We start from the raw sequence: 13,831 nt of genomic DNA on the forward strand, positions 1-13,831 counted from the left end.
CTATAATATTGGGTGTGATATGGTGATATCCCCCATGGTTGGACTATGATACTTGGTAAACCAAATAGCCCCTAGTTTGTTGGGTGCTATGTTATGTAATATCCGTCATGCTTGGATCATATGGTAGCCGTTTAGCCCCTATATGGTTGGGTGCTATGGTGTCATATCCAGTCTGGTTGGATTATGATATACATGTGTATGGCTTTCCAAAGAGCCTCTTTATGGTTCGGTGCTACGTCGTTATGTCCAGCATGCTTGGATCTTCTGGAACCATTTAGCCCCCTTATGGTTGGGTGCTATGTTGTCATATCCAGTATGGTTGGATTATGATATATGGCTTACCAAGGAGCCCCTTTATGGTTGGGTGCTACGTTGTAATACCCTGTGTAGTTGGATTATGTTTGGCGGTTTACCAATGTTGTCATATCCATGGGGTGGTGTTATGATATGTGTTTACTTATTGGTCACCCTGTGGCTTAGTGATCAGTTATCATATGCAGTGAGACTAGTATATGAGGTGTTTAGATAAATAGCTTCTACATTGTTGAGTGTTAGGTGGTTACCTTAATGTGGGGTGAGTTATACATACTTTGCATGCATATTGAGTTTGCAGTTCAAGTTTGGTTAGCTTTGTGAACAAAGATGTATTGTTAGGTTTAAATTATAAGCTCTTTTTGGTAAGCTGCTAGGTCTACATGTATGGTATAATTGTGTGTTATCAATTTCTAAAAGTTTGATTAAATATCTATGTATGGTAACCATTATTTTGAATCATGGGATATGTGTTAATGGCATATCTGGCTTAGCATATTTGTGCTTTGGATGTAGGTCAGAAACTTGGGGTTAATGGAGCCAATGTACATGCACTTCATGTCATTATTTTTGTACTTACATTACATTTTCAATGGTTTAAGTCATTTATGAATGACATAAAATGTTTGATGTTATATGAAATTTAGGTTTGAAAGGTGTGATTCCAATGGTTAAAGCAATATGAGCTGCATTTTTCATGTTGAATTTTTTTTTTTTACTAAAATGTTCTTTTCTACTAAAATGACAAAAATATCATGGTTTTTAAATATTTGTTAGCCACATTTTTGTGGAAAAGGCCGTTAAGAAGCCTTGTTTGGAGCAAAATTGAATTATTGTCGTCCTGTGCAAAAATTGATTTGTTACATATTCCTTTGAAGAGAAATATTTCCTTTGACAAAAATTAATGATGTTTTCAAATCTTATTTATCATAAAAGTTTAAGTTATATCCAGACTTATCATACTAGCAGGTTTTAGCAGCAAAATAAAATTCTAAAAAATACAGCTCATATTGCTTTAAAAGGCATGAAAAGGCACTAATAAATCCATAAATTTTAATCTATGTTCACCCATTGGAAGGACTCACTGGGGTTTGGGAAAAATTTCAAGAGGGGTATTTGTTTATTGTGAGTTTTAGATCCTGTAGAAATTTACTGTTATTGATTAGGCAATAAAGGAGTCCAGGTAGCGTAGTGGACAATGCACTCGCTTTTCACCGCTGCGACCCGAGTTCGCTCCCCGTGATGGACAGTGGTTGTATGCGAAAGGGTATGGCGGCCGCCCACTTGGACACATGGGTTCTCTCCGGGTACTCCGGCTTCTTCCCACACCAATGACCCCCTCGCACTAACATCCGTGCCAACGAGAGATATTAATATAAGTTGAAGAACTTGATTATCAATCGTTGTAAAATAAATAAAGTTCATGTTCATGTTTCATGTATCAAGAATAAGGGTTAGTTACATTAAGTCATAGGAAAACTTCTGCTGTAGGGTACAGTTTTTTACAGCATGATGCCTAGACCAAAAGTTGGTGTGAAAAAGAAAAAAAGAAAAAATAGCTGGTTCGGCGGAAAGAAAAGGAGCAAAGTCCAAAAAAGATCAGAGTTCTGATCATCAGGAGGAAACATTGGAAGAGAGAGTGACACAGGCGGTGTTGGAAGTATTAGAGGACAGAGCTGCCCCCGCCATTCCAGACAGGAGCGAGAACCCCCAGGGTTTGGATGGTGAGTCTGATTCAGAGATTACATTTAAAGAGATAGAAAGGTCAAATGATGAGTATGCTATTAGTGAGCCAATTGATACTTTTACTTGGTCAACCCCTATTTTGGCTATGGTTCCTCAGAAGTTGAAACAGAAAATATGGGAGGATCAGATTATTGATCTCGCGGTACTGCTCCCTAATAACTTGGTTCCTGGTCCAGACAGTAGCAACTATACATTTAAACTCAAGAAGAATAACAACATATCGGTGGTACCGAAAAAGCCAAACAGTCTATTAACTCCATTATTCAATAGACGACAGCATCCTTGCGTTTTGTCGCCATATATGCTGAGAAATTTCCAAATGCAACACCAAATCTCATAAAACATGCAGAGACAGTACCTGACATGGCTGCATCGGGAAATGTGTCATGGCAAACATATGATAAGCAAATAAGAATGGATAGACAGATTAGGGGTACTCCATGGGGTAAAATTGATGTAGAGTTCATGCTGCAGGCCCAGAGACCCAGACAAGAAAACAAGCAGTCCTTTCATTCCTTTCGAACAAGGCATGGACAAAGATCACCTTTTACAAACCAATTACCAAGAGGAATTTGCTGGTCTTACAATAGAGAGAGGGGGACACAAGCTTGAGCACTGCAAATTTCAGCACATCTGCACAGAATGTTAGAAAAACCACCCTAAAACAAAATGCAGAACCCAAACAGCCCTTAAGAACCAAAGTGTCAACTCCTCTTTGGGAGCAACAAAACAACAATGAAATTGTTACTCCAGTAAGACCTAAAGTTTTGAAGTATTTTTTAAAGGGCTATGATACCGCTATGACAGATTATCTGGTGGCAGGTTTTACATACGGGTTTGAATTGCATTATGAGGGACCAAGACAATTCAAGTCATATAAAAATCTTTTGTCGGCTTTGCAGAACCCTGTTATTGTGAACAAAAAGCTACAAAAAGAGCTCGAGGCTCACAGAATACTTTTGTTACACTCCCTTTTGATAATCTTCAAATTTACCCTATTGGTATTGTTCCAGAAAAGAAGAGGTTCAGTTTAGGCTCATACACTATTTATCTTTTCCTGAAAACAATTCTATTAATAATTTTATACCAGAAGTTTTTACAAAAGTCCATTATGCTACTCTTGATGATGCTGGTTTTGTCCCGTGCAAATCATGAAGAATTATCTCAAAGTGAGAGGTGTGGAGGATGGACCTCTGTTTTGCTATGGATCAGAAAGGCCTATATCCCGTTCAGAATTCTGCAAGGTGCTGAAATCGGCTCTGAAGTTCTTAAAGTTGGACAGTAATGAATTCAAAGCACACAGTTTCAGAATAGGAGCGGCAACTCAGGCTCATCTACAGGGCTTCTCAGATTCACAAATAAGAGTTATGGGAAGATGGCACTCCGAGTCATTTCAGAGATACATCAGAGTGTCCTTGTTTCCAACATTATAGTTTCTATATCACAATAATGTTATGGGATATTTGTTATATAGGCTCCAGTAATAATGAATGACTGGCTGAGGCGGTATCCATTATTACTGGCTAGGTATTTGAGTCTTTTTTTAACATTCAGGTGTCTGTATGAGGTTTAAATCTCATATTTTCATGTTTGCTGTTTTTCAAGATTAACACATTTAGGATATCTGTCATATAGGGTCTAGTGATAATGGATAACTGACTGAGGCAGTATACATTGTTGAAGGCTCTGTACTTTCTTGATGTTGAAATCTTGCAATTTCCTTTTGTTTTATTAGATCTAGAGTAATGTGGGAAGAGGTACATTGTATTGAAGTAATGGATGTTTGCAATATAGGGCATGAGACCCTAAGTGTTTGGAGTTGATGATTTATCATCTTGATAGTTATACTTTTCATGTTTTATTTAACGAGTCTTATGATGGAGATAATCATGTTCCAGGTTTAATTTTAATATTAAGGGACGAAAAAGTATTTAGGATTAAGTTGTAAGATGTGTAATGGGGTGTTACAAGGTATTTAACATCAAGATGTAGGTGTGTTCACTTGTTTTTAATTTTCTTTTTGGCAAGAAATGTGTAAACAATATTTTTCAGTTAAAACAATTGTTTACCTCCAGCTTTTAAAGAACTGACATATTTCATGATCACTTAATTAGCATTGCTTTAGAGGTGACTGACTGAGGTGGCACCTACGTTTGACAAGGCGAGTGTACATGGATGTTCACATGTTTATATCAATAGACATTTAGGGGCCTGTTTTGCATTGTTACAGCAATTGTTTCAGTCTAAACATATTTTACATTTGGATGCATTCCAAATATGACTTAATTAAAGCTGACATGAATTCATAAAAGCATTTGGTCGCCATATTAATTTTGATCGCTCCTCTACTGTCACTTGGGTATATATACCGGTTGAGAAAGTTACGGTCGGTTGCTTTCTGATCGAGGCATTCAGATTGCACGGACTTCTAAATGCATGGACTACACAATGTAGTAAAATGTTTGTAATAAATAATAAAGAAAACAACAATCAATAAAATACATTCTTTGAAAGAATTTCCAAGGTATCCGTAATATTTTGCACAGATAGTGCTGCCTTACTTCGCATGCACATCGAACACGTGTATCGTTCATACAGAATGCATAACGTCTGCATCATTTTAAAACCCTGGCGGTAGTACATCCAACACAGTAGCTAAATGATAGTAAATCCAAGAAAGTAACAACGTAATATCGTTTCCATCCGTTCCTACTAAAACGCTCCATTTCTAAAATCCATTCGATCATTGACATTGTTCGATCTGCCACAGTGTGTAGATTGCGCATGTGCGATGTTATAATATACACAGGAAAAAGGTCTACACTTATCAAGGATTTTATAAGTATTTGTGGCTGGATTTCAGTCTGTCTTGTTTCGTCATTCATTGGATATGCCTTGCCAGTGAAGTGGTTGTCATATTATTTTTGTTCCAAACGTGTTTCTACACGTCTTTTCGTCCAAAGTAACGTGTTCGGAGGAATGAAATACGTGAATGCGGTGAAGCATGAGTCGTGCTCTCGGCCTTATATAGGGGGTGTGTAGCGATGAGCAGAGCAATATAAATCGACAACTGATATGGCGGTAGTCGGAGATAAAAGGGAAATAATGCGTATTTATGAATTCATGTCAGCTTTAATAAACTTTAGGATTCTTAACATTGAAATGGGTTATCCACAGGCAATAACAATGTATTTCATTTCACAGTGAGCATGCATGTCAAAATTAACACATGTTATTGAATCTCTTTTTCTGTAAATTTAGGTAACCACTATTCTAAATGTTCTTAGGAATTGTTTTCATAAGTTGGTATAGACTGATTTCTGCTTTAAATTTTGCTTCTCTACTAGAATCTTTACTGTTAAACGAAGCACATTTTTGGGTGGGGCGAGGGACACTTCTCATGCAGTTCAGTGTTCCTCTAGTGGGTTATTTTTTGGGCCCCACCTTCTATTGCATTGTTGATAATTTACTAAATTTATGCAGTCTCACATTTTCATGTTTATATTCAGTATAACTTTATCTTCACACTAGCCATAGTTTTTCTTTATCAAGGTAGCAGCAGAACAGAGCTGCAAATGTGCTTCCGGTTCTATTCAACAGTAATAGTAATGTAGGGTTTACCAGTATTTAAGAGCACATAAAAAAATTACTAGTAGTAAATTGAGTAGAATTTTCATATCATGCCGTAGACCGTAGGTAAACGTTTTACGTGTAGCATGGGCCTGTCACGGGCTGGGTTAACTATCTTGGGCATCAATATACTGTCGTAAAACGAGCTACAAACTGATATGAATTAAAAATGTTCCGAGTCGAAAATGTTTAAAATCATTAAAAAAAATCGAAAATTATTATTTTATGGTTTTAACCTCTCCTTCATGTGGTTTTTATTATAAAAATGATTAAATATTTTTGAAATAATAGCTATATCCACGCGGTAAAATACGGGATCCGCGTTGACGGTACTGTATTGATAAGCAATATTATATAATATTTTTTTGATATTTCTTTCTAGATCGGGATTTTTTCCTTAGTGCAGAGTTTTCAGACATTTGCTACAAAATTGAAGATGCTCTACTGTCAAGCAAGCCAAAAAGTCGTTATTATAGCGGATTTCTTGCAGAGTTCATTCCATTTATCTACATTTATTTGCCAGTTTGGTTGAGTGATTATCTATTAAGTGTTCTAGCCAATTGGTTTGAATTTAACCCAAAGATGCAGAATTATTAAGTATTAAATCTTCATTTCAAAACTGGTGAATTTAAAAGTGATAAGCTTGCCTAGAGCAATGTTTTAGATAGCTTTAGCGTAGCTTTAAAAATTGCAAATAAGCAGACCTTACAAGTTAGAAGTTCGACTTTGCTTCCTACCCTACATTTTTGTTTACCATACACATTTATCTTATATTTACTTTAATGTATCATTTGTTTAATTATTGTATGATATGTGTGTGTTTGCATTTTTATCTCTGTTTCCGTGTGTATAATTTCTATAACTATGAAGTAAAAGGAGCTGCCTTTGATATCATGGGTTCGTATGGCATTTGTAAGAGTTTTGTGTGATTGCTTATCTCAGACTCAAGATCGACGCTCATGCTGCTTACCATCAGCCAATTAACGCCTTTGGCATTTCATGCCTGATTATTAAGAACGTAGTGATATAATTTCGCATGCTGAATATGCTGCTTTATTTGCTTTTGAATAATGTGTTTTACAGTGCGACCGTTGGGGCGAGCGCAGCATATGTACAAACAATGAATTATGATGTATCAATAAAATTAAGATTATCAACGTAAACAAATTTGATTGCAAAAGAAAATAAAACAAACTTATTTTTTTCAGTAAATTTACATTATTCATAGTTTATAAGATTTGTTATTTATTTATATATAAGTATAACAATAGTTCAATCTCAGATACAATGTTGTTGAATAATAAAAATAAAAAATTTAATATAAATGTTCATTGCACACTATCTCCTCTTTTAAAGTGATTGTAACGTACGTCAGTCCATCCCCTTTTTTTGCAGTCGACATTTTTTCTTTAAATTTACAAACAAAAATTGACTTATCATCCATATAGAGCCCCACCCCCCCCCCCCCCCCCCAATGTTAAAAAAAATATTTATTTTTCTTTCAATTTACACATAGAAAATCGACTTATCATGGAGTTGCCCCCTCCATGTAATAAATTGAAGTCAAAATAAAAAAAAACCATTGAACTGAAAGCTTAGAATTTTCTTTCGTAAATTTGAGAATTATCATTTTTTTTTCGTTTTTGCTTGTAAATATTTTTTGGATGAGGGTTACCGTAATTATAGTGAATAAAATAAATGTTAGCATTCATCCAAGTGAGTGGAAGTTACAAATGTTTCCTACATCTGAAGAAATGTCCTCATTCTTTAGCTTTGCAAGATTTTGAGAGGAATCTCAGCAGATTTACAATAACTTTAGTTAGAGTTATTTCGTGACGTCAGCGTTCACGTTGGTTAAGTGTCGTCTGACTTTGTAAATTAAAACTCCCCTGAGAAATAAAAGTACGCGAAGTATACTGTTGTATTTAATTAAAAAGCATGATGTTCTTAAAATTACACATTTATATGTACTTTGATTCTCGCGAGAACTTGAGGTTGGAAACCATTGGTACTATGAATTGTGGGTCATTTACTGACGCCGAAAAAAATATATCGGATTAATGTGTAAACCTTTGTGACGTCACTCGATTATCTTTGATTGATAGTGTAATGAGGTGAACTTTAGAGGTACCATTGACTGTATGTCGTATACATCGTTATTGTTTTTATTGTCTTGCTGATTCTCGTGAGAGTGTGAAGTGGTGAAAATTTCCATGATTACAGGGAACTACTGGGACGATTAAAACAATGCATTATTGGTCCGAAAAATACGTTGAATGAATGTGCAACTAGTCCGAATTTTCTATTCACACAGGCCTTGCCGGTAGAGCTCGCTTAACATAATTTATTTTTGAATGCATGTATTCTATCCAGATTTCAGAATAAATTTTGTAATACATATATTTTATTTATATTGTTTTATCCTTTCTGATATCTGTAAAAGCTTTTCTTTTTTTTTAGAATGTGAAATACACACAAATGATATGTTAAGCTTTCATTCATAATAAATTCTTAAATAAGCTAACCTGCGCTCAAAGTTCAAGTGAACTTTTCTTATCACCTTTTGTAGACTGTCTGTAAACTTTAAACATGTTCGACTTTTTAACCAGAATGACTGACCAAAGGACTATATATATGGTTTGAGCCTAAAATGGCCCCCTTAAATGAACGTTGTCATTTTACTGTAACTCTTTGGGGTTTTTTTTTTGTACAAATATACATTTGAACTATTTTCATAGTTTTCATTTTGATTTTAGTGCACACAATTTAAAAAGGACTATATGCAGTTTTATGCATTTTTTGCCCCCAAAATCAAAGTTTTAGAAAGAGCTTTAAAAATTAGGTGAAAGATATGTTAAACCATATTGGAAATAAAGGTGTAAAAGGTTATCACCACTGTGACGTCATAATGTAGAAATGACGTCATGAAGATTGCATTATTTTGATAAATTGATGTTTTGTAGCAAAATATGGGTGTTTCGACTCGGAAACATCGAGCGCAGGCTTGCTCAAGTACAATTTTTTAGTATAATGCGTATATCTATCGAACGAAAAATATATGTTAAAATCGCACTTGAGCAGACCTGCGCTCTATACTTCCGAATGCAAAATATAGAGCAAAAATGAGAATATTTTCATTTGTTTGCAAATTTGCGGGAATTAGGTCATTTAGGTGACGTCATAGATAAACAGCAAATGAGCAATGATGACTAAAATCAAGATTAAAGTTATAGACATCCTCTATACAATGATTTGTGAAGATTTTATTTTTATACGATACTATTTAAAAATTGGTTAAAATCGGGGGCAGATATTTGACCACACCGCACATAGTCCTTTGACATCATAAAGTTTACCTTTTCCCGCCCTTTTTTTTCATTTTTAGCATAAAACGGCTTGTTTAGAAGCAGATTTTCTTTAAAGACACATGAGCGACTGCTTGAACAAACATAATATTTTCTCCAAAGATGTATCTCTCCAATACTTATAAGTTACAAAAAGTTCGTTCTTGTTCGAAGAGTCGCTCTAGACTGTTGAGTCGGTATCGGATGAGAACCCAAGTCAGGACAAAGTGCATATCATGATCAAAATTATGAGGTACCCTTAGATACCCCAGATTAACCCTTACACAAGGATATGGAAATTGGTGAAATAAATTCTAAAGTAGGTCTAAGCTTCACCCGTAAACCAATCCCCAACCGCGTAAACCAATCCCAAAACCTCGTAAGAATATAGCTGTTAGTAAACAACAGCATGTAGAAAATTGTCTTGCTATGACAACCGATGTGATAAAAACAATTGTATAATGTGTTGTAAATATAAATAATAATAAGTAAACTTGCTTTGTATGTATTGCTCGCTTTTGATTAGGTACAATAGTGTGACCCCTTTGACATTTTGACTGATAATGAAATACCGCTGAATAGTAAACGCTGATGTACCACCTTGAAATTTGTAAAGGCGGAGTCAAGGAAATTACACATATTCGAAATATCGGAACCCGTGACTAAGTAAAGAAACATTGAAACCGACTTGTTGTAAGAAACTTAAGATTACTGGTTAATTAATTATAATTGTTAATATGTTACTATCAACATCTTGAGTTTGGACAAGGATGTTCTTGTTTTCATGGTTCATTATTACTTCCTCCTTACTATAATCGAGAAAGTCAATTTAATATGACTCTTTTCAAAATTTTATTGATGGAATAAACACATACACACTTTGGGATCCTCTTAACATCAAATTTCCGGGGATGGGACGCATCAAGATTCCCGATAAATTAAAGGATATTAAAGTTTTCCCTATGGACACAATAATGGCGGAATTGCCAGTAGACAATGAACTACAACCTATGGAATCATTACCTTGGGTGGGAACTGGGAAATCTTTGGTTTTATGTATTTTTAATTTTGGCAATAATGGTCATATTTGGAATTTGTATCATGAAACGTAAAACTATCAAAATATCTGTGCCGTGGTTGCTGGTCGGTTGTCGAAAAAGGGGTGGTGACAAGGATGAGGAAAGTTTTGGCAGAAACAATTTGTATGATGTGAATCCTATCAACGAAATTCTCAAGAGACTATTGAATAGAAATCCCTAGTAAAGGACACTACAACCTCAAAAAAACCTCGCCGACATGGAAAACCACGACGATCAATTGCAGACGCTCACGCTATGGAACCAATCACTGAAGAATTAGCATACCAGTTTACCGGAGAGAATAGGAACTCCGATTAGCCGAGGCCTGAACGCTATGGACCAGACCCGGAAGTGGCACGCGAATACCTTGCAGAAAGGGCGTTGATGTCTAAGAAATAGAAGAACGCAGTCGATGTTCCGCGAGGAGCAAACTCGCCATCCGCGCAGGAAGTGCCGTTGGTGTTTATGAAATAATTATAAAATGTTATATTTGAAATCAAATGTGATGAGCTGTGAACTTCAGATGGAATTCATCGACTCCGAATTACGCAACGTTTTCTTGGTTATCGTTCCGATTATTCGAAATGGATGCAATTTTGAGAACCAATAACGTTAGTGTAACTTTAATATACGCTGGACTGTGTAACCTTTATATGTGCTTATGTATTATTAATTCCAGCGACGCTTATGCTTGAATTAACATGATTAAATAATGGACTTTACATGTGTTGAATATTATTGTTGATAAAAGTATATTGATTATTACTAACTTTTTGCATGAAAAACTAAACAATTATATATTGTCATGTGTGAAGTATACATATTTGTTGACATACTATTACTGTGTCTCAAGCTGGTATAGGAAATTGGTCATTTCATTCGACCTCTTAACATAGATGTTCTGACCGGTGTGTCACCCGGAAGGTCATCTAACCTAGAGGAGTTTGAAAGGTTATTTCTCACACCAGGCACTTGGCGAAAGAAATCTCCCTCGGGGATATTTCTTTTGTTAGGGGGACGTATGTAACCAGATAGCCGTATATATATGAAATATAATTTTATGATTGTATTCTGCTTTACGTTATATAGTCATTAGCTTGCTGTGCACTCGATACGAGATAAGTGTATACTATTAGTAAATAATGTTAAAGGCCGGTGTAATGAAGAATAATGACCCCCGTAGAATAATGAACGGGGGTCATTTTTCTACGTAGAATAATGACCCCCCCGGTCATTATTCTACGCAGAAAAATGACCCCCGGTCATTATTCTACGTAGAAAAATGACCCCTTTGCCCGAAGAATAAGTATCATTTTCATAAAAATGAGCACACTCCACATGAAGAAAAGTGACCCCTGTAGAATAAAGACCCCCTTGTAGATTAAAGTTTTCAGTATATTTTTTGATTATTTGTGAAATAGTCTTTACACTACAGTAAAACACGGTTATAGCGAACACGCTTATAATGAATTGGTGCTTACAGCGAAGTGAATTTCATTCCCCAAGTCTCTATTTCATGTTGTTAACTTGACGGATATAACGAATTACGCTTATAACGAATTGGCCGTCCCTGGGACTTCGTTATAAGCGTGTTTTACTGTATTGTAATTTTTACTGCTGCAGTTTAGAGAAAGTAACAGAAATTATAATTCATATTCAAATAAACTTTTGTGAAAGAAGGGGTATATCTTAAAAAATAAAAATCCTTCCGTTATAATAAGATATTGACGTATTGCATCGGGGTATGGTTGTCATCTTAACAATTACATTTACATATATCTATATATGGTGTTCCGATAGGGCCACTTCGACATAAATTGCAAAGGCGATAGTGCGAAGGCAAAGGAGCAAAAGTGCAAAGATGCAACGACGAAGCGCGAAGATGTGATGCCTAAAGTGCGAAGTGGAAGGAGCGAAACTTCTGTCGCTCCTTCCCAACTTTGCACCCTGGCCTTCGCATCTTCGCACTTTCGCCTTCGCCTTTTTTTATTGCATTCAGCAAGTCTAGGTCGATTACATAGAATTTAATACAGGCGCCGTACTCGCAAAGGTTTTCCGATCAATCCAGGCTATTAGTGGTACGAATGCACTAGGCCATCGCGCTTACTATGAATGTGTATAAATATTTTAATGTGTACATGTAACATATATGTTTACCAATAATGGCTATGCCTAATCATTATCTACTCCTCACAAAATTTAATGTCCGCCATAATGTGTACATATGCACTTCTAAACTTCTGTCACTAACCAGCCGTCTGTTTACCGTGGACCAAACACAGTAACATTCTAATTTCATTATGCGACACTCCTTGCTCATGCATGGATCTAGAGGGGGAGAGGGGGTCCGCCCCCTGTCAAATTCAATATTAATAATTTTACGCAGTAAATCGGGAGAGGGAGTCCGGACCCTATCCCTCTGGATAATTTAATCTTATTAATTTTATAAAAAAAAATTCCAAAATATGCCTCGGAACCCTTTAAACGATGGAGAGCTCCGCAATTATAAAACATAGGTAATCACAGACTACAAAGCTCACCGAGACGAGGCATCACCTTTATGAGGCATCACCTTTATGAGACCACCTTTATCATATTATATGAAAACCATCCTTTATGATCTTGGATATTCATGGATTCTGTTTTGACACAATATCGTATATCATCTGTTAAAAAATTGTATGATAATCATATGTTCATATGTAAATCAACACAATAATAAATAATTAAAATTGAATCCTATCATACTTACAATATATATCATATACTACCATAAAATACCGTACAAAATTGTTAGATATGATATTATAAAGATATTATAACATATGATATGACATTGTATTGTGTTATACATTATAATTGTATTTGATCAAATAATAGAATATCATAAAACATAATACAATATAGTATTATATGAAACAATATCATATTGCAATAATACATCATAACATTGAAACATATGATATTATATTGTATAATTAAGCATTGAATCATTATTTTTTTTAAGATGTGGTCTCATAACTGCAATGGTGTGCTTACAAATTGTGTAATGCGCGCTAGCGCGTTATGAAAATTTGTTTGCATTCATCGTTGCAGTTATAAGACCTCATCTTTCAAAAAATAATGAATCAATGCTTAATTATACAATATAATATATTGTCTTCTGTGTTGTGCGTAAATAACACTCAAATCAACCAATGCAATTTAATAGAGGGAAAGAAATGAATGTAAATATTATAGTATGATATTGTATTGTATGATACTGTATCATATTTGATACATAATATGATATTGTTTTATATAATACAATATAATTTGATACAGCATTGTATCATATCAAAAGATACAATATCATGGGATAAAGTAAAATATTATATAATACAATCATATCATACACATTGTATCATATGATACAATAATATATATTAAAATATCATAAAATACAATTTAATGTGATATGATAATATATCATATAAACCAATATCATATTATACAATATCGTGTGATACGATATTTTATAATATTACAATATCATATTTTCAATTTTATGTTATATAATTCTATATTACAGAAACCAATATCATAACACAATACTGTATGATACAATATCATAGAATATACAATATAATAACATAGGATGCAATATTATATATTGCAATGTCATATGTAATACTGTCATGTGATTCAATAATAAATAAATAATACAATCTAATATTATAC

The 13,831-nt window shown here is 34.6% G+C and overlaps 1 protein-coding gene and 1 pseudogene across 2 annotated transcripts in view; both read left to right on the forward strand.

Moving 5' to 3' along the window:
• The window catches only part of LOC128191713 (11-beta-hydroxysteroid dehydrogenase type 2-like), a 111,885-nt gene that overhangs the window by 66,436 nt on the left and 31,618 nt on the right, over positions 1–13,831 (forward strand). Inside the window, exon 7 of one of the 2 annotated variants that reach the window (XM_052863930.1) lies at positions 6,071–9,029. The exons of the other annotated variant lie outside the window; for it this stretch is intronic. Within the exon in view, the coding sequence (XP_052719890.1) occupies positions 6,071–6,285 (215 nt within the window). The 3' untranslated portion in view covers positions 6,286–9,029. Of the gene's footprint in view, positions 1–6,070; positions 9,030–13,831 lie in introns of those variants that run through there. 2 annotated transcript variants of the gene reach the window in all.
• On the forward strand, positions 956–6,060 carry LOC128191715 (uncharacterized; annotated as a pseudogene).

Source organism: Crassostrea angulata, chromosome 7 (assembly GCF_025612915.1).
Source record: "Crassostrea angulata isolate pt1a10 chromosome 7, ASM2561291v2, whole genome shotgun sequence".
NCBI classification, from domain to species: domain Eukaryota; kingdom Metazoa; phylum Mollusca; class Bivalvia; order Ostreida; family Ostreidae; genus Magallana; species Magallana angulata.